We start from the raw sequence: 22,607 nt of genomic DNA, 5'->3' as shown, positions 1-22,607 counted from the left end.
CGCCACCAGCGACCGTCTCCAACGATCAAACGCTGCCCTTTAATGTAGACCTTTAGGCCTTGAAATCTTACTTTGCCTAGGTGCCTGAGTAAAATGTTTTGTTCCTTGATGACACCAATGTCCACGTCTCTTCTCACCCATATTTTCTCACCTCTTAAGTTGCTGGTATTCCTCAGCACTACTTCCACCATCAGGGTTGATATTAACTTAACCTTGATCGGTCTTCTACCCTTCACTTTCCCCACTCTATATACATCGCCTGTGTCCACCTCACTCAAGTTTATCTTCATTTTACTTTGTATTACTTCTACCACTTTAAATACTATTTCCACCTTGCTTTCGTTGTCTCCTTCCGGCACATCATAAATAAAAAGGTTTTTCCTCCTGAGCTCTTGGTTAGTCCTGTTTTCAGACCACTTTATTTGACTCAGTTCCTCCTCTAAATCCCTGACTTTGGTCTTCAGTCGTTCTACTTCCTCAGCGTTATGAGCCACTCTCTCTTTTATAACATTCATCTCTTCTTTAACACACTCTTTTAACTCTTGTATTTCCTTATTTATTTCCTTGGCTTGTTCTCTAATTAGGTCTCTTGTTTGCTCATCCTGACATGCTTCTTTGATCAGTTCCTTAATCATTTCGAATTCATCCCATCCGATTGCACCAACTAGTCCAGGCCCCGGGTTTAGCTCAACTCCACCAATTTCCAATAAGATTGCTATCACTGTGGCTACCAACAAGGTTACCAATATACCCAATTTGCTGCCCATTTTTCATCTCTCCTCTCACTTTTTCACATTTCACTTCTCCATTCCACCTTCCTATAGCTGCCCTGTACTGCACTAGTGAATCGCCAATATTCAGCACAATCGCTGCCTCCACTGTCTCACTTACTACTGTGTAGAAATGGTAGATATAGTTTTCACTGTACCCCCGGATACACAAAGTAAAATGCTGTCATCAGTAGTTTTAACTTTATTTTGGATATATTCCCTAATTAGCACTTGTAAATTGTATTGTAGAATTTTATTCTGCCCCATTCTACAATACAATTCACAATCAAGTTAAAGCTACTGAAACTAGGAAATCAATATGGAAATGATGAAAATAATAAATTATGAAATACAGTCATGGTGGAAAAAAATATTTCTAGTGTATGCATATCCCTGTTGGATGTTTTAATTTGTGTATTCAGTAGTAAGTTTTCTCACTTAACATGTTCTTTTTCCCTGTCCCCTGCAGAAACGTCTTAACAAGGTTTTACTGTATTGTGTCTTGGTTACAAGATATTAGCTTCATTCCATATTGACGGTTTACACAGAGCTTTTATTATTTTGTCCCATTCAATACATATAGGCACCTTTGGATGGAAAGATTTTTAACCAAACATGTTTCAGGTCATTTTGAGCCATCTCCAGTGAAATATATTAAAAAGTTACATGAATTCATGCTGAATAAGTAACACTAAAAACATTGTCAAGGAGCATGTAAAATCCAAATAGATCAGGAATAATATATCTAGAACAAGCGGGGTTATAGCGAGGATGGAAACCTATATGTCAAAAAAATGTTTATATCTAAACAGACTTTCAAAGTATTAGGTCGTGTTACGTACATGTAGTACGTGTTGAAGATCCTTTAAAACAGAACAAAGATGGCCGAGGTCACCATAGCTCAACTGGTAGAGCAACCGACGCGAAATAGGGAGGTTGTGGGTTCGGATCCCACTGGTGTCCGGCTGGCCATTTTTGTTCTGGACTTAACATCTCTTCAACACGCACTACATGTACGTAACACGACCTAATACGTTGAAAGTCTGTTTCGATTACAATGCGGTCATGACAATTCAATGTTTATATCTCTCTAAAATGCAGATCAAATCTCCATTATAAAGTTGGAACTGTCCATCTATATATATATAAAACATGTCCTGACTGACTGACACATTCATCATCGCCGAGCCAAAACTACTGGACGTAAAGAAATGAAATTTTGAGGATACATTTATATTACAATGTAGGTGCTCGCTAAGGGAGGATTCTTGGATATTCCATCGCTAAGGGGGCGAAAAGAGGGGTGAATTTTTAAAATGAGTGTATCCATTTCTCAGAATTTTAAAAGTTTACAGATGTAAAATTAAAAATAAAGAAACACACATTTCTTTGTATTCAGCAAAATCCCACTAGGAGGGGTGAAAAAGGGTGAAAAGGGGGTTGAATGCGTTTAATGACGATACTTACATCTTGGAAACTGAAGATATTACAGACCTGAAAATTGGTATTTGGAATCTCTTTTAAAAATAAAGAAACACACATTTTTTTGTTTTTGGAAAATCCAATTAATGGGGGTTAAACAGGAGTGACAAATGGGGTAAATTTTTAGAAGGACTACATCTACAGTATATCTCGGAAAGGTAAAATGTTACAGACGTAAAAACTGGTATTTGGAACCTCCTGTAAAATAAAGAAACATAGGTGATTTGTATTTGGAAACTCCATGTAAGGGGAACTAAAAAGGGGGTGAAATTTTAAAATGAGCATGTCTACAGTATATCTCAAAAACTTAACATGTTACAGAAGTGAAAAATGGTATTTTTAATTTCTATTAAAAGTAAAGAAACATGCATTTTTTCTTTTCAGAAAATCCACTTGGGTGGGGGGTAAAAATGACTGAAAATGGGGTTGAATTCTTCTTATTAGGATACTGATATCTCAAAAACTGAAGATATTACAAACGTGAATATTGGTATTTGGAATTTCCTTTAAAAATAATGAAATACGTATTTTTTGTTTTCGGAAATCCATTGGGGGGGGGGGGGGGAGGGGGGAGGAGAGAAAACTTAACATGTTACAGAAGTGAAAAATGGTATTTTTAATTTCTATTAAAAGTAAAGAAACATGCATTTTTTCTTTTCAGAAAATCCACTTGGGTGGGGGGTAAAAATGACTGAAAATGGGGTTGAATTCTTCTTATTAGGATACTGATATCTCAAAAACTGAAGATATTACAAACGTGAATATTGGTATTTGGAATTTCCTTTAAAAATAATGAAATACGTATTTTTTGTTTTCGGAAATCCATTGGGGGGGGGGGGGGGAGGGGGGAGGAGAGAGAATTGAAAAAAATAGTTGAATTATTTGTATGAAGATACTATTATCTCAAAAACGAAAGATGTTGCAGATATAAAAATTGGTATTTGGCATTTGGGGTGAAAAGGAGTTGAATTCCTTTTGTGAGGACACGTCTCAAAAACTGAAGATGTTACAGTCGTGATATTTGGTATTTAGAAGATCCTTTACTAATAAAGAAACAACTATTTCCCCCCGGAATACTCACATAATGGGGGTAGGGGGAGAGGAGCATGAAAGGAAGTGAAGTAAAAAGTGAATTCCTTTTACGAGAACACTTATATCTCAAAACTGAAGGTAACAGACGTGAACATTGGTATTTGGAATCTCCTTTAACCCGCGGTTACTCGCATGGTGAGCGCGGCGCTCACCTTCGTGGTACGTTGCTTCTTGTTGGAATGTTACAAGACTTCCACCTTTGAAAGTCCCTGTACCTTTGTACCAGATTATTGTGAAGGGGATGTGTCAGTCATTTTCATTATCTTTGAAAACAAACACCCGCAATTCATTATTAGGCACGGCAGTGTATGTTTCGTGAGCGGTGCGCTCAGTAGCGAGGAACTGTGCTACTTATATTTCGCTCATTGTAATAAGTCAGGGTTTGTTTTATGCTTGTGTTTAAAGCGAAATGTTTATACTGTGGCTGTTTTTAGACAATATTTACAAGTTATTGTGGCATCCAGTGATCAGATACTTTCGTGGTTGGGTGAAACGAAGGAGGAAAGTTCTTGAACATCGAGGCTGATGGTAATTAAACAGATGAGGTTTACGGAAGTGATCATAACTCTGTTTCAGAGTGTCTTCAAGTTCTGGGGAATGAGAGGAACTTTGGTTTATAGCTAACTGTGATATCAATGTACATAGCTCGTTTCACGGCTGGATGCCCTTCCCGACGCCAACCTCAGTTGAAGAGCTAATAAAGATGAAATAAATGATGGTGAACGAAGTTGGCTAAATAGGTGGAAGGAATTGGCTGTAGCCTATGAATAGAAACTGTCCCGGTGTTTGCCTGGAAGCTTAAACAGAAAACCATTCTTAGGACAGTTAACGGTGGCGATCGAACTCTCACGTCTTCTGAATGCAGGGCTTGCATCCATAGCCACTCCACTCGGATGTGTTCCTAAATAAATAACTATCTCAAGTGGACATATTAAAATACCTCCATCTTTATATAGACATATTATAGCCTTTAAACATAAAGGTGAGCGCTGCTCTCACCAGCGAGTAACGGCGCACGTAAAGACCTAGCGAGTAATGCCGGGTTAAACATAAAGAAACACACCATTTTCCGGGGAAATGTCACTCAACCTTAACCCCCCCCCCCCCCCCCCTCTTATTTCACTGAAGATGGCTCAAACGAGCCAAAACATGTTTGAATTTTATTGCTCCATCTAATAATGGAATATGTTTTGTATTGAATTAGGATACATTTAATTCTTTGCTTTGTAAAGTGGAGCATTTAGAACTTTCTCACAATGGTATGATCAATGGTCCTAAAACACTGGAAACATTACATTGACACTTTTGCTATTCTAGACCCTCATATTACCAATAGACACACACCTCGAACATCTGAACTCCATTGATTCTCACATAAAATTCACCATAGAGTCAGAAAACAGCAATGCCCTTAATTACCTTGATTTAACCTATGCACAACCACAACAATACTCTGTCCTTTAATATATATATTGAGGAAACCCACCCACACTATCAATACCATCCAACAAACTTCTCTGCACCCAGGCATACACAAAAAAGCAGCCTACAATAGTATGGTACTGAGAGCATTAACTATTACAAGAGAGAAATAAACACAATTCACAATATAGCAGAATGTGACGGCTTCAGCAAAGCCTTTGTCAACATATATAAGAGCAGATCCAAGACCATCCTAATGAAAGATTCTTCCCCTAAAGAGAAATTCACTTTATTCACCTTGAACACCATTATTTAAAAAATTACCAATGTTTTAAAAAGAATATAGGATTAAAATAGCCATTTAGAACCACCCACTCCAATTCCAGACTAATTTTCAAATCTGTTCTTAAATATAATTGCTTTTCGGCTGAGAGTGAACATCATAAAGAATCTAATCGCAAATACACAACGATTAATCAAGGTTTGAAGATCCTACATTACGAACAAAGAGGCTCCTTGCTTAGTATTCTCGAGAGCATCCATATCAACACTGACCAATTCAGGAACTCTTCTCACAACTAAAATGAGATTTTTTTAAAAAGACTAAAAAAAAAAAATACATACTTGAAACATTCATTCCATTTATTTGACAACAATTTTACAATAAGAACAAATCCTGCTTCCAGCTCACCAACATACCACCACCCCTCCCCCTCCCCACCCACTAAGCACCACCCTCCCTCACTCTTTCCTCTATCCATACCAATATAACTGAGCCAGCCACATACACGTCTAGTGGATACAAGACCTCCACGCCAACAATGTCAGGCCATTCGAGAGGGCAACTACTCAATAAGTAAGGATCACTATTGTTTCCTGTCTTAGCTTCAGATTTATATACACATTCATTCACCTTCCTTCCATTAAAGATCATATATTGACAGATCAATATATTCATAGTTCCAACTAACTGAGTTACACAGCACTGCACCAGGCCTTTTTTCACATATTCTACATTCCCTGGCTTCTGCTGCCCTCCAGATCATATGCATACATGATATACTGAAGATGGACAGTTCCAAATTTATAATGGAGATTTTACCCTCATTTTAGAGTGATATAAATATTTTTAGACATAGAGGTTTCCAACCTTGCTATAACCCTGCTTGAATTAGATAAATTAATCATGTTCTATTCGGATTTTACATGCTCCTTCACATTGTTCTTAGTGTTATTCATCAATTCATGTAACTTTTTAAAATATTTCACTGAAGATGGCTCAAAGATGAGCTGAAATATGTTTGGCTAAATATCATTCCATCCAAAGATGGATATATGTATTGAATAGCAGGAATTAATAAAAGCTTTTCTATTGTAAAAATTGCATCTTGGGAAACATGTTGAGTCACCAACACTGACACAAAGGAAGCTATACACCAGATGCTTGAGTTTATGGATGAAAAAAAAAAAATATCCTATCATTTTAAATACCTATTGGTGGTGATGATAGTGAACAAGGACTTAGATCCATTGGATACTCACTAGTGGACTTCAATCTTTTCCAATTTTTCAATATACGATGGAAAATGTGTAATTATTTTTGGAAAGTTTCTTATATTTCTCTAGTGGGTTCTGTTTTCTTTAATAACATTTTGTTTTAGGAGTGATTCACATATATTCTTCACTCTCCTGCAAAAAATTTTTGGCACTTAGATCACATCCTCCCCCCCATCCTACCTTATTATTATTATTATTATACACCCTTTCAGAATAATCTTGATCATATAAAGCGCAAGTGTGACAGGATTTAAAACTAGCTTCAAGGAACATTAAATATTAAAAAGTATCTACAGCACTTACCGTATCATAGTTCGGTCATTCATTCTTACGAGAACTAAGGACTCTTCATCTTCAGGCTGTGCAGGTCGAGTAGTTTCCAGCAAGAAAGTATTAGGACGAGCACATATATCTCTAGAGACAAGACCTACTATCTCAGTTGTACACAAATTGAGGTCAATTTGTCCCATGGATGCCTGAAAATATGAAGAATATTTAACTTCCAATAGATCAGAGAATCAGTACTCTGCTGAAATTGGGTATACAAGGACTCTCAAATGTTTCACTCTCTTTCTATAAATATAAAACATTTAGTGAACAAGTTGAAAACTAGAAAAGCAGCTGGAATTGATAAGGTTTTGGGGGATATACTACAGACAATGGGTTGGGATATAGTACCATATCAGAAGTACTTGTTTGATTATTGTTTGCATGAAGGAACTTTACCAAATGAATGGAGAGTTGCTATAGTAGCCCCTGTATATAAAGGAAAGGGTGATGACATAAAGCTGAAAATTACAGGCCAGTTTGACATGCATTGTATGTAAACTTTGGGAAAGCATTCTTTCTGATTATATAAGCAGAGATGCCAACTTTCAAGAAAGGCAATTAGTAATGCAGCTGAGAGGGCACGGCGGGGGGCGCAACCAAAAATTTCTTTTCGAGATCTCGCTAACTTACACATCGTTGAAAAATCAGTGAACAACATACAATTCAACCAAAATTAACATACTCAAGGATTGGCAATATAAACACTGAATGATTCTTACCTGCTAGAGGAACACGTGATCTGCAGTACCTATCTGAGTGAAGGTTGAAGGATCATTTCTTTTGGTCAGTACTGTAGTTGCCTCCTTAGCAGCTTGTAGTTCCTGTTTCGTAAAGGTACACTGGTGACAGGCTTTTTCTCTTGATATCATATGCATCTTCTGCACTAACAGAGCACTTAACAGTTTGGTGTTCATATTAGCACGGAATTCAGTCTTATTCTTCTTCACCAAACTAAAAACTCTTTCCACTGGAGCATTGCTATGGGGTACTAGAAGAATAGCCATCATTAGTTTACTCAGTGAAGGGTACTTCCTCATACCTGAAACATCAGTGATCTTCGATATTCCGAACCAAAGTCTGTCAGGCTTTCATCTTTGTCAAAAGGGAATCCATCAAATTGGAAACGACTAAACTCAATTTCCAAAGAATCAATTTCTTCTGATGACAGCATTTTAGGAAACCGGTCAATCATAAATTCTACTGATAAGAAACTCTTCGATTTCCTCTGGAGAACATCAGCAATTTCAGCATGCTCGAGAAACTTATCCCTAATTGGCCATTTGTTAACAATGCACTCACATGTTTTTGTATAGAACAGTCTCACATCGGAACAAAAGTTTTTCAATGTAGTTTCGTCCAGAGAAACTGCCCTTATGTAAGCCCTTGTGTTTGCCCCAATGACCAACTCGCTGTCACTTTTCTGCAACTTAGCAGAACTAAATTTCACATCAAGCAAATTAGTTGGAACAGAGGATGCTCTCACAAAACGAACAATAAGGTCACTGAAAAATTCATTTAACTTTGAGTGAAGTTTATGAATAAGTGGTGTCTCTTGATGGAGGAATACATTTAAGGAGTTGAAAAGTGGAAGAACAGAGCTGAGATACAAAAGGTAAAGCTTAGTAGATGGATTTTCGAATTGTTGCTTAACTTTCAGAAATTATGAGTTGGCCTTGTCAGAATCTGATTCACAGAAGAGCATTTTTAAAGTGTCCAACTGTTCTAAGACCCTTGATACACACTGATAGACACAAAATTTTGTGTAGCTTTTCACCAAAGACTTCCTGGCATACCTTTAAAGCATTTTGCCTCTTTGAACTCTTCAGCAAATAGTAATAAACATTAATTAAAAACTGTTCAATATTAACATTTACAAGAGCACTGCACCCCTTTTGAGAAGCTAAGTGTACAAGATGGCAAGCTCAGCCTTGCACACGAATATTAGGATTTTCTTTACAAATGAAGGAGCTCACACCTTTTGAAACACCAGTCATAGTACTTGCATTATCACATGCAAAACCTACGCAGTTATTCCACGGAATCCCCCTCTTCTTCAGTTCATCACCCAAAATATTGAATATTCCTTTGCCTGTATTGTCGCTGGATTCCCGAATCGTAAGAATTATAGTTGAAATTTGTGTAGATTCCTCATCGAAAAGCGTCACAACTAATGGGTTCATATCGTTACTGCCGTCTGTTGCCAGGGCAAAGGGCTGGGACTTCATTAACTCTGTTACCTTTCCCTCAACTGTAGAAGCCAAAGTTTTAACAAGCGCTCCCGTTTTTGCTCTCGCACAACCGTACTCCGAAGCTACTTTTGAATTGGGAAACATTTTCTTGAATAAACGTCCCGCATGGTCACTGCATGCTAAAGGCAAGTTGTGTTCAACAAGAAAAGTCGTAAACAACAACTCCGCGTTTGTTACTAAGCTTTCATCTCCCGAGGATTTAGCAAAAAAGGTTAAACTTTTGTTTGTGTCCCTCAGCTTAACTATATCCGTATGAATTTTGCTAGCCACGTGTTTACGACAGTCGTCTCGCCCACCATGCGCAACTGAAAAATCGCGGCTACACACACTACAAAACACGTGTGAAGGAGATTTTGATTAATGAAGTAAATAGGGCCATTCTTGCGAGTATTCCTCCCTGAATTTTTGAACGATTTTTGGTTTCTTACTAGCGTCACTTGTCACGGAAACTTCACCACATGTATTTTCCTGCACAAGAAATCGCTTCATTGTTTATTTCAAACTGTTCGCATTTTGTCACACGCGATTAGTATATAAATACTAGAAGAGCAATATTTGTAAATTTGGCAACCTAAATTGCAACAAATACTTATTCAACAGTTAGGCACACAGTATTAACAATGAAACGGGGTTTGCTACCACCGCCGCCACTTTGCCGCCAAAACAAAGACAAGAGAACTCAGATACTATCATGGAAGTCCGATCAGGTGACTAACAAAGACAACAACTCAACAAGATGTACCACTTCACAGGTGGCTGCTTTTTCCGATACCGGAAGGACACACTGCGTTCGGCGCGTGAAACTCTAAATATTCTTAAACAAGGATTACTGAGAAATCTGAAAACAATATTCTGAGACTTCAAGCTGAAATGGCATTCCTTGTATATCTTTTTGAACACTTCATACACTTACATTTAAAAAACAATCATAATTTGTGGTGTGTCATTCGTAAAGGCGTAATAATGATGGGTAATTCGTACATATTACGATTGAATCGTAATAGTTGGCATCTCTGTATAAGGCATGTTTGCAAAATTAATAACTGGTTTGATAGAAGGCAGTTAGGGTTTAGGAAAGGTTATTCCACTGAAGCCCAAATTGTAGGATTCCAGCACGATATAGCAGATATCCTGGATTCAGGAGGTCAATTGGACTGTATTGCGATTGATCTGTCTAAGGCATTTGATAGGATAGATCATGGGAGACTACTGGCAAAAATGAGTGCAATTGGACTAGACAAAAGAGTGACTGAATGGGTGGCTCTGTTTCTAGAAAACAGAACTCAGAGAATTAGAGTAGGTGAAGCTTTATCTGTCCCTGTAAAAAATTAAGAGGGGAATTCCTAAAGGCAGTATTATTGGACCTTTATGTTTTCTTATATATATCAAAAATATGTGTAAAGAAGTGGAATCAGAGATAAGGTTTTTCGTAGATGATGTTATTCTGTACAGAGTAATAAATAAGTTACAAGATTGTCAGCAACTGCAAAATGACCTCGATAATGTTGTGAGGTGGACGGTAGACAGTGGTATGATGATAAACGGGGATAAATGTCAGGCTGTGAGTTTCACAAATAGGAAAAGTTCTTTCATTTTTCATTACTGCGTTGATGGGGTGAAAGTTCCCTTTGGGGATCATTGTAAATACCTAGATATTAATATAAGGAAAGATCTTCATTGGGGTAATCACATAAATATGATTGTAAATAAAGGGTACATGGCACATGGTTATGAGAGTATGTAGGGGTTGTAGTAAGGATGTAAAGGAGAGAGCTTATTTGTCTCTGGTGAGACCCCAACTAGAGTATGGTTCCAGTGTATGGGACCCTTACCAGGATTACTTGAGTCAGGAACTGGAAAAAATCCAAAGAAAAGCAGCTTGATTTGTTCTGGGCGATTTTCGACAAAAGAGTAGCGTTACAAAAATGTTGCAAAGTTTGGGCTGGGAAGACTTGGGAGAAAGGAGACGAGCTGGTCGACTAAGTGGTATGTTACATGTTATGATTCTCATATTTTGGTCCGTATTAAAATGCACAAAAAAGTCAAATAAATATGAAAGTTTATTTGTTCCACCTTTTCAATATATAAAAAGAATTTTAAAAAAGAATTAAAACTGGAGGAACATGTTTCGCCCGGATTTCCATGCAAATGCATGTTTTTAAATAAGCTAGTTACACATCTCAAACTTTGCAAATATTCGTTTTACGGTTTAACTATTACAAATAACGGTTCTTTTTCCCTGCATGTTCACATTTTTGTCCTTTTTAGGAAAAAATTCATGCACAATGCATATTCTGAAGATTTTGGATTTAACAGCGAATATTTGGACGTTTAATATTGCATAATGTGACTTTTCCTTTGACTTTGGCGCATATATAATGTTAACTTGCATGATAGTGCCTTTTACGAATGTTGGTTTGCAGAATTTGGGACCATTTTTCCATGTTATACAGTATGTTTATTATTGAGAGACTGCGAGAATGCATTCATGGCATCCCATGTGACAACCAAAGTTAGTACATATGGTAGAGGTTCTATAATCCAATTAACCAAGCACTTTCTTATCTGTTGATTGAGTAAATGTTGACGTAAGCTGGATGGCCCGACGTCGATCTCTGTATTTCTTAGGAATAACGTGTCCCAGTTATAAATTGACATAAATTGAACACTAAATTCTGCATTAGTCATTGACGGCTAATTTTTTCATCTATGTTAGACGAGCAAAACAAGATTTTTATCGCACTTCTGTGTCGCCGCGTTACTGAGATAGTGGCTTACAAACCTTGGTTTTGCACTGAACCCACTTCCGTTGTTATCCTGGAATTACTTACCTGGAACCCTCACTCATCACACGTCTTTGTTATCGCAGCAGGCAATCGTTACCTGTTATTGAGGACATCTACAGTCATGGGAAAAAATATACGTACACCTCAAACGTTAAGCAATGTTGTCATTTGTAGTTGACGCATTGTCCATTCGCTGCTAGAAATTTCACTACTTTTCTATATTTCGGTATTTCGCAAAATATGAAGATGATTACGTGCCGGAAATAACAATATTACTTTAGAAATGTTTGTTTTAATAAACGTGTCATTCAATAAGTTCAAAATATAGATGCATAAAAAGTGTTCGTACAGATGGTTTATCTCACATCAAAGTCCTTGATAACATCCCTTGCGACGCAGGTAAGCAGTAAAGGTCACGTCTTGCACCAAGTCAGTTGTGCTTCAGTCGTTCTAAACAACAAGTGATACGGTCAATCAGTAAGATGGGCCGCAAAATGAAAGAAACAACAGAAGAAGAGAGAAGAATTGTAATCCGGGCTCATAATTCCTGTGAATCGCTCTCGGAAATATCGAAACTTGTGAAGAGACCGAGATCTAGAATTCAGGGAATTATTGACAGGTATGGCGATAGAAAATCTACCAAAAATGCACGTAGATGTGGACGTCCATGCAATCTAGACGATCAAACTAAAAGACTAATCCTCAGGAAAGTTAAGAAAAATCCTAGAATCAGTGTCGCAACACTGAGGTATGTACAGTGAAGCATGGTGAATGTGTTTTAATGGTTTGGGGGTGTATGAGCTCAATTGAAGTAGGTTCCTTAGAATTCATAGATGGAAAGATGGACCGTAAATACTACATTGAAGTTTTGAAGAAACATCTAGCATTTAGTACCGAAAAGATGGGACTTCTGGGTAGTTATGTATTCATGCAGAATAATGATTCAAAGCACACGGCCCTTGATACACGATTGTGGATTTTATACAACACACCGAAATATATGGTGACACCCCCTAATCCCCGCATCTGAATCCGATTGAACATGTGTGGGCTTATCTTAAAAAGAGACAGAGCAGAAGAAATATTTCATCAAAGCCAGTTTTGAAAATGGCTCTTATGGAAGAATGGGATAAGATTGAGGCCACCTTCACCTCCAAGCTATTTCATTCAGTGCCTAGGTGGCTTGCGGCCGTTGTAAAATCAAAAGGATTGCCAACAAAATACTAAATGTGCACAAAAATCAGTGGGGAATGAAAGTAAAACCGGACTGTATGAATACTTTTTACGAGTATGAAATCATGGTATTTTCATTTATTTATGTATTAATGACAGAGATGTCTATCAATATTGTATATTTTATGATGTATATATATTTACATAGTGTACAGAAAGCTAACCTATTGATGTTATACCACGTACATAACAATAAGTGTACTAATAAAGTATTTTTGTTTGAGTATTAAGTATACGAATACTTTTTACTATGACTGTAAATGTCTCTGCAATCATCGCACGGAGACGTAGCTGTGGCAGCTAGACATAAGCTAAGCAAAGTAATCCGTTCAAATCCTTATTTCGAATTCGTCAGGCTTATAAAAGACGCATTGCGGTGAAGATGCAAAAGACTTACATTTTGACTTCACTTTGTACCAAATGTCTTGATTTAAGTAAGCACTAGTCACTTCTTGTGACAGAGAAAGGTCATTTTCTGTGGGTAAGAATGTGCTGACAGATAAACGGATGCATTTAAATCAAGAAAATTTGGAGAAATCAGTTGTTGTTCAATGTTTCAAAAGAAACTGAATTTTGATCGTGCATATTTTCCAGTTTATAGTGCATGTTTTGCCATATGATAGTGCATGAATGCATGCATATTTTCAGATTTAATAGTGCATGAAAATCCGGGCTCTATTCATCAGCCTATATCTCAAACTGAAAGGTAAATAATTAGGTACCTGATTGTAATTAAATTAAATATAAATGTGAAAATGATGTTACAAATGGTGAGCGAAATGATTGACAATAGTTTAAAGATTAAAATATGGATAGTCGTAAAATTTATACACTCTCCTGAAAGTCCTTGTTTAAATATAGCAATTAGGTGTCCTGTGGAGGTTGAGGGCGTAATAGGAAACTAATAGATCCTAAACATATTGATTAACACATTAATGAATAAAATGTAGCTGACATTTCCAAACGGTGCATTAATACATTGCTCACTTCAAGTGAGGTCTACAGTAAATTGCTATGTTGAAACACGAAGAGTAGTAGAGAAAATTTATCAGTGTTAAATATTTCGAACGTCGGGAATAAATCAGAGTGGAGTTCAGATCCAATCCTTAATTATTATTTTTTTTCTTTTTTATAGCATAGAGACTCTTCTGTGGTCCATTTTAAGTGAGGTTTGTAATATTATGTGAAGAAATAAAATTGTAGTCCTCTAGAAGTCCAAGAGAAGAAGGGTGCTTGATGGTAAGTGGCTTGTCAAATGGTAGTTAGAAGGAGTAACTTGTGTAGAATTGGAAGAGAAATTAGGATTGAAGTCTGAAACAAAAGGAGAATTGTGTGTTAAAGAAAGGATTTTAAAGAAAGGAGGCAGGGTATACCGTGGATGTATTCTTCGTCTGCGTTCCCCACCCACAGGGGTTGTGTGTTCGGTCCACGAGAGGTATTTTATTTCCCTCAAGTCCGCAGCAAAGCTAGTTAGGACCCCCCTATCTGCCACCTGGGACACGCCATGTGGGAGTATCACCTCTCCCCGTGCTACGCCAGCGTAGTAGGTTCGTGGCATAGTGGATAATTAAACACTAGAATGGTTGAGAAGCTTACATTATTAGAACAGCGCTAAGGGGTTATTCTGACCCACCCAAAGAAATGCTTGGAAACATTCAATTTAGAACTCAATAAGAGATGTGTTCTAGCGTGTTTCCAGAAACTTATTTTACACAGAAAGACCTGACATTAAGTGTAATGATCTTTTAGATTACTGATGGACACACGAATAATTGCAAACAACTGCATCATGTTTATGTTTTTTTAAGAAGCTTTCCGAAAATTGTTAGTCAATCGTCTACAATGTAACATTTATAAATTTTCAGAAATATTTTAAGAAAATTACAAAGAACCTAAACACATTTTGCACACACGACTTATACTTTTTTGCGCATTTTCTGCACACTGCTTTGGGGCATTTGTTGCAGACATCGCTAGACTTATTGCCTCTAGACAGATCAATTTGGAACTTCTTCCACTTTTGAAATGGACACGGTCCTACAATGTTCCTCTTGTTGTTTCTGTTGCCTTTACTCATCCCATCTTGTTCATTCACTTGTCGTTGGAGGATGAACTGCTTTATCTTCCTACCCATTACTTGCTTGTAAATGACCCAAGCACTGATAGCTGTTAGGTCTAGGATATCGTAAAAGACATGCATTGGCCACCTCCTGCATGCAGCCTTGGTGGTATATTTGAGACATTTGGTCGACCACATCTACCCTCTTTCATGCTGTTGTAGGAAGTTACAGTTTCTGACTTCTTCCCTTCGTTCTGTCCTCATTGTTACTTGAGTGTGCCATGTGCTAAGAAGAAGGACGTTCTTGTTCTTCTTCCATTGGTACACAGTCAAGGTTCCCAGTCTGTTTCAAAATGGTTGCATAGTATACAGTAATTCAGACTTGGACTTTTTCACCTCGTTAGGAATTTCACGATGAGCGGAGTTGACTGATGTTTCATTAGATCAAGCATCGATTCACTGAAGAGGTGACGAAAGGCACTCATGACAAAGTCGTAAACTTGGTGGTAACCATATGTAGTGGGACCTTCACACTGTTATTTACTTGGGTGGTAACAGTGAAGGATATTTTCCACAAATTTGTTCCAGATTTCAAAGACAAGAGCGAACCTATTAGCTGGCAAGTGCTCAGCTCGGGCAGATTTCTAGTCAAAATGGAGGAATCTGAGAAGCTCTTGAAATCTATCTCTTGACACTGTGTCCTTCATGAATTGCTGTGCACAAAACACGACTGTACATTATCCAGAGACACACCTTGCAAACACAGAACACCCTGGATATACATGATGGCAATCATAGCCTTCAACTCCTCATGCAATACGGTCTAGTTTGTGCTCTTGAGTTCTTTCCGAGCGTGTGATTTTGTGTGATGTTTCAATAGATGAAGCATCGATTCATTGAAGAGGAGACGAAAGGCACTAATGACAAAGTCATAAACTTGGTGGTAACCATATGTAGTGGGAACTTCCGACTCTTTCAGTACGTTAACTGCAGCCCGCCTTCCAGATGAGTTTGAATCCAAGACCCTCTACTCGGTTCAGTCTCGAGTAACCATCTTCACTGATGAAGCACCTGACTGACATTGAGACATTTCACACGAATTCGGAGGCAGATTAGCACTTTCGACTTTTCCTGCTGATAATTCATCCTCACTATTCTTGTTTGTGTCAAACAAAAAATCATCTGAATTGGATAGTTCACTTTCAGATTCAACATCTGAATTTTCTAGCATACGAGACACCTCACCAGTTAAAAGACTATTGTAACACGACATGTCCGTAAGAAGAACACTTTCTAAATGATGAGACGAATACAATAATCCTGCTAACTGTAACACTCATCTGACAGTAAGAGCTCAACAATACTAAAAATCCAGGCCGGGTATACATTGTTGTCTGACAATGCAAACTGTTCAGTTGTAATAAGGAATTGTAGTGTCAGAATGACCCCTTCCACTGTCCAGGGTAAGTCATATAAAAAATATGAAAATGTAAATATTTTGCTGGGTGCGATACATCAATGTAAACAACACAAAATCTATGAAAAGTCAAGATATTTGAAGACAAACAATTTAAGTGTGTGCACAATAAGAAATATTGAAGGTGGGTGTCATTTTGACCCCTTCTGCTGTTCTAGTGATAAACATTCATCACAATATATCCATAATGACATCTGGATATGCAGAAAAAGTACTTTTTGCCAAATAGTATTGAATGCCTACAACTATACTTGTACAAGCTTAACCCTCCGTCGGTCGCACTCTAATTTCGACACGATAAGTCGTGCGGCATCTAGGAGGCGCCATGGTTTATTACTGAAATGAAATGGACTCCTCCGGCTGTTTCCCTGGGTAAATTTCCAAATTATGACAATAGAAAGATTTTGCATCCACTAGGGCATATATTTTTATGCCTATTTGGCTGGTTTGATGCAATATACTGCTTAAACCGGCATCTTCCACGAAAGGCTTCAAGCTTTTCATCTATTGTTACGAACGCCCTAAGGGAATAGTTCTTACAGTTGTCAACAAAGGATTGAAGTACTTTCCGGATAGCTGCCAAGTTGTCCAAATTCTTACGCTTCTCCCTTGTAACCCTGTTGTCAAAACGAAAGCAACGAAGCAAAGATTTAAAACACCTCAAATTCATAACATGACGGAATTTTTCCACTGAATTGCCGCCCGTGCCCAACATGTTCTCCAGCATTATTTTGTTGGCATGTAAAATACAGGAAAATATAGAAGTCCTAAGAATGCCTTTATTTCAGCATCAGTTACTTTCGCATCTCTTTTCCTTTAAAAATGTCCTTTTACGTGTTCTATATACATTGATTTGTACATCGAACGACATTATGTAACATTTCGTCAGTTATAAACAATTTCCACACTATCTTTTACGTGACTTGCAGTTTGGTGAGCAAATTATGTGGGGGTGTTTTCTTCCCACGATTTGATTCAGGGTGCTTATCCCATTTTGTGTTTTCATCCTTTCCTGCATAAAACAGGATGTCGCCGAGAAGAGATTCATCTTCCGCTCCACTTTCCTCAGTATCGGAGTTATTTTCTCTGCGCTCAGCCGAAATATCTTCAGCATCAGTATCACTGTCCTCTTCCTCAAGATTATCATCAGCAAGTAAATTGTGCATTAATTTCAAATCACTATGATTGTTCACATTGAAAAACTGACGGTTACCGGCCATACTAAAAACAGGGAAGGTTCAGGTCGCATGGCATCGGCGCCAACGTTCAGTATCCCAATACTGATGTTATCTGTGACGTGAAAATGGGAACTAATATTTATTTGGCATAATGGAATTCTAACATGAAAGCGTCTATGATTATTTATTTATTTGTCTGGCATGTCTACTTGTGAAACGAGACGTTATCAATCTTTCATTGTTTGAAACTGTCATCTAGTTGTGGAATTTTCCATGCACACTTAATTCAAACGATATCTCCCACTGTTACGTATTTGCTGGATTAATCTGATTCGCACGATTGTCGTTTGATGGCCGTGCACATGCGCAGTGTGTGACTTTGAATGCTGGGAGCTGTGAACTTCCGCCTTCTCTGTAGGAGAGCGGGACAGGCTGGATGTTGCGTTGGAGCTTTCAACATGGCTGCGTTAAGTGGTGTTCTTAAAGAGACATCTTTGCGTTATGGGGGAGACTTAGTAATGGAGCCCGACTCTGGTGGATAATTCTGTGCACCTTAGGGCTATGCCCTTTACCTTTTGAATACTTCTCAGTGTGCCCCAGCCTTCATTTTTTTATTGGTGTAAGAAAAAATCCTTGTGAGTGTATTAACCGTTAAACAACATGGCATGTATTGGTATTGGATAACTCTACTCAAGTAAGTACTGGAAAGTCTATATTATGCAAATGATCTCGTACAGCCAAGGACCACATCCTTCGAAACTTTCGTTGCTTAATTAAAAACTGTCAACGCCTGCAAGCAAAATTCATTGTATTGGTTAAGGATTAAATCTGTAATGTAACTAAATTATGTGGGAATTTGGAATCTCTAGTTATGCGTCCATGAGGTTGTATTCTGTGAGAGTTGTTTAATCTTATGTGTTGTAGTTTGTACCTTGTTTGCCTACCTTTTCTTTGTGATGTTTTTTATTATTATCGTCATCGTGATTAATATTATTATTACTATTATTTTTCTGTTCTCTAATTTCTGTGTGGATTTTCCTCCCTAATTTTCCTTAGTCATTTGCATTTTCCTTCTAACCGTTGCTGTTGCCTTTGCCGGTTAATTATTTGGATGCGATTGTTATTTGTATTGTTCAGTCTGTAATTAATGACACCTCATGTACGTATTCTAGCGTAATCCAAAGTCCCCCTTCTTCCTGAATTATCTAAGCCGTAGGCTAACTGCTTAAGAAAAGAAAATGTAATTTCTAACCTCTTGCATATATAATAATAATAATTATTATTATTAATTTTAATAACGTGAAATCTGGGAAAAATTGAAATTTGCTCGTTGATATTGAACTTAAATTATGCCATTCTCTTTAATTTTCCTGTCACATTTTACTAATTGGTTGAGTTTGTTGCCTTTGTTATTATTACGTAATGGTCACCCCTTTCTTATCTTATCTGATGGACACGTTATTCATTTTGGTGGCTTTGATGATTATGGGATGATGGCTTGGCGTCGGTAATGTCACTCCTGTGGTGTGCTTCCGTGTTCTGTTATTACGTTGGGAACGTATATAGTACCTCTTCCATTGATATTTTTTTTTTATTTAGTTGGGATAGTTTTCCTCCTTTGTTTATTATAATTTAGTCTGGTTTTGTTTATTTATGTAAATTTTAATTCAAGGTTGGAGCCACTGATTTATTATTGTACGTGTGTTATTGTGTGTGCCTTTGCGTGTGTCCTTTTATTCGCTAGTAGTGTAGCAAATTTCAATTTTAAACAGTATTTATAGTCGCGGGCCTGCATACTGATTATACTCTGACTCTTTTATATTTTAAATGAATTTCCAAGAAATAATTTCCTAGAGTTATCGTTCCAAAGTTACTGGTTGCAACCAATTTTTAAAACAAAATTTTTTTTTCAATCTTTCTGTACATTAAGGTAATGTAATTGATTATTTTTTTAGGATGGTATTAGTAATGAGTTTTCCAACTTTAATTTTTTTTGTGGAAGCCTATGTTAATGTCAGCTTCATTTCATCTTAATTTAAATTTCATTTTAAAATACTGTTTCTCCCTTTTATTTTAACTGCGTTTTAATTTTTTAAGAAAAAGGAATATATATATTTAGCTGTTATTTATTTATTTATTTACATTTTATGGCCTTCATTGGACAACTCTAGCCAACTTTATACAAAGAATTTTTCAGTTTCCTGTTAGTCCAGTACTTCTTCATTCTCTCTGATCTTATCCTTCTTTCTTCATCAGAAATCACCCTTCCTATTGTCTGTCTGTTGATTCTGATTTGCAGCCTGGTTTGCTTGTCTGCGAGTTTCTTGATTTTGTCGGTTTTGTTTCTTAGGTCTTCCACTGTAATTTGTAGTTCATCCATATCTTCCTTGATTTCTGTAATCCACATAATGTTGCACTTACTATTCCATAATTTTTCTACTATTCTCCTGATGATCCTGTTCTCCGGTGTCCTGATTAGATGTCCAAAAAATTAAAATGCGTTTCTTCCTGATTGAGCTCATAACTGGTTCTATTTCCTTGTACACTGTTTCATTAGAAGCTACTCTCCAGTGTCCATCTTTTTGGTATGATTTGTTGATGCATGTTCTAATGATTCTTCTCTCTATCTTGAGTATTTTGCCTATTTGTGCAGTGTTAGTTGTTTTGAAGATGGTTTGTCTTGCGTATGTTATTTCTGGTAGAGTGACTGTTTTGTAATGTTTCAATTTTGTTGCTATTGACAGGCCCTTTTTGTTATAGGTATTCTTGGTGACATATAGTGCTCTGGTCAATTTATTTATTCTGTTATGCCATGCTGGCTTTTCATTGAGGTTATATGTTATGATTTCTTATATTATACAGATTTTCAAATTTTGTTTACTAAGTAAATATTCCTTATTTTAATCTCGTGTGTTATTTAGTAGTTCGTAATATTGACCTGGCAACCTGTCAACGTTTACGTAAGATCCTGGCCCTTTTCCTTCATGTTTTTGCCCTCCACGCTTCGTGTTTTGTGCTACTGCCCTTACGGTAAGTGTTGTGTTTGTTTTCATTTTGATGTTTGCGCATTTGGCATTGTGTTGTTTTGTGTACTCCTTGGTAAATTTAAAACACCTCAAATTCATAACATGACGGAATTTTTCCACTCAATTGCCGCCCGTGCCCCACATGTTCTCCAGCATAATTTTGTTGGCATGTAAAATACAGGAAAATATAGAAGTCCTAAGAATGCCTTTATTTCAGTATCAGTTACTTTCGCATCTCTTTCCCTTTGAAAATGTCCTTTTATGTGTTCTATATATATTGATTTGTATATCGAACGACATTATGTAACATTTCGTCAGTTATAAACAATTTCCACACTCACTATCTTTTACGTGACTTGAAGTTTGGTGAGCAAATTATGTGGGGGTGTTTTCTTCCTACGATTTGATTCAGGGTGCTTACCCCATTTTGTGTTTTCATCCTTCCCTGCATAAAACAGGATGTCGCCGAGAAGAGATTCATCTTCCGTTCCACTTTCCTCAGTATCAAAGTTGTTTTCTCTGCGCTCAGCCGAAATATCTTCAGCATCAGTATCACTGTCCTCTTCATCATGATTATCATCAGCAAGTAAATTGTGCATTAATTTCAAATCACTAGGATTGTTTACATTGAAGAACTGATGGTTACCGGCCATACTAAAAACACGGAAGATTTAGATCGCGTGGCATCCGGTAGACGCTAACGTTCAGCACCCCAATGCTGATGTTATCAATAATAACAACTTCTCAACTGTACTGTAAGACAGTGGCAGCTATGAAGATACCGTGAGTGCAGGTTCACCAGATGCATGAGCTGTGAAGTAGGGCGCAAAAAACTAGCGCTGGCGCCTTCTGCATACGGCGCGACCGACGGAGGGTCAATACAGTTGGGGAACAAATGGGTCTCGCAACCAACACAAGGAAAACAAACAAAACTAATGGTCTTCAGATGAGGAAGAGATAAAACTATTCTGAAACTGGAAGATCAAAAAATTCAACAAGTTGACAAATTTAAATACAGTACCTTGTTTGTTAGGATATCAGATGATTTAAACCCAGATCTTGAAATTAATACTCATACAGAAATGACAAGATTAGCGTTCAAGAAAATGGAGGCTTTACTGCGTGATAACACCTTCAGTTTAAAACTGAGACAGTGCATGGTTAAATATAATGTTTCGTCAGTTTTGCTTTATGGAGCTGAAGATTGAACTTTGAAATCAACTACCATAAAAAGGATCACCTCCTGCTTGCCTATACCTCTTCTGAATTCAAATTGGTCATCAGTGAGCATTGCCTCTATCCTTCTGACAATCAATCCTACTTAGCATTATGGACGCGAGCATCTTGGAGGCATGTACTACCAAGCAGATGGTCCTGTCGTGCTCACCTTTCTCGTTGACGTTTTCTCTGGAAACAGCACTAGAGCACTTACCGAAATCTGTTGCAAGCTCCACAATTTGATAATCATCCTGGACCAGGAGGGAAAGCTTGTCGAGCAACTCTTGTCCTGCAGCCTTAATTAGTTCAACAAGAAGCTCTGGAAATGTGGTTTCATAGGAGAAGGGCAAGGACAGGTTGGTGGTGTTCAGCCTGAACAGAGAAGAAATTGTGGTGGTGAGGTGTGGAGAATACCAAGAAGCAGCTACCATCACGCAAGTTGTATGACAGGGCGGCTCACTATAATCTGTCCTGTTTAACGGGTACATTCAGAGGGCTCAGGATGAAGTCAGAGATAAGCTTGGAACATCAGGAGGAATTAAGATCCATGGAGAAAGATTGGATACGTTGCAATTTGCCAACAATATTGCAACGTAACTGAAGATAAAATCTAGAAGCAACTCTGATGCAGATGGAAGACACTCCGCATTGCCTACAACATGAAAATAAACACAAAAGTATAGTTATGGTGGTCAGCAGAAATGGCCCAGTTTTCGTTAAGTGGTAAG

At 37.4% G+C, this 22,607-nt stretch overlaps 1 protein-coding gene across 1 annotated transcript in view; it reads right to left on the bottom strand.

Annotated features, from left to right (window-relative positions):
- Positions 1–22,607, bottom strand: part of LOC136875936 (anillin-like) — a 332,763-nt gene that overhangs the window by 4,803 nt on the left and 305,353 nt on the right. The window contains exon 20 of the mRNA XM_068228263.1: positions 6,627–6,799. Coding sequence (XP_068084364.1) covers positions 6,627–6,799 — 173 coding nt within the window. The remainder of the gene's footprint in view (positions 1–6,626; positions 6,800–22,607) is intronic.

This window comes from Anabrus simplex, chromosome 6 (genome assembly GCF_040414725.1).
Source record: "Anabrus simplex isolate iqAnaSimp1 chromosome 6, ASM4041472v1, whole genome shotgun sequence".
In the NCBI taxonomy this organism is placed as follows: domain Eukaryota; kingdom Metazoa; phylum Arthropoda; class Insecta; order Orthoptera; family Tettigoniidae; genus Anabrus; species Anabrus simplex.
The sequence above is the reverse complement of the archived record's forward strand: the minus strand, read 5'-3'. Positions and strand labels throughout refer to the sequence as shown.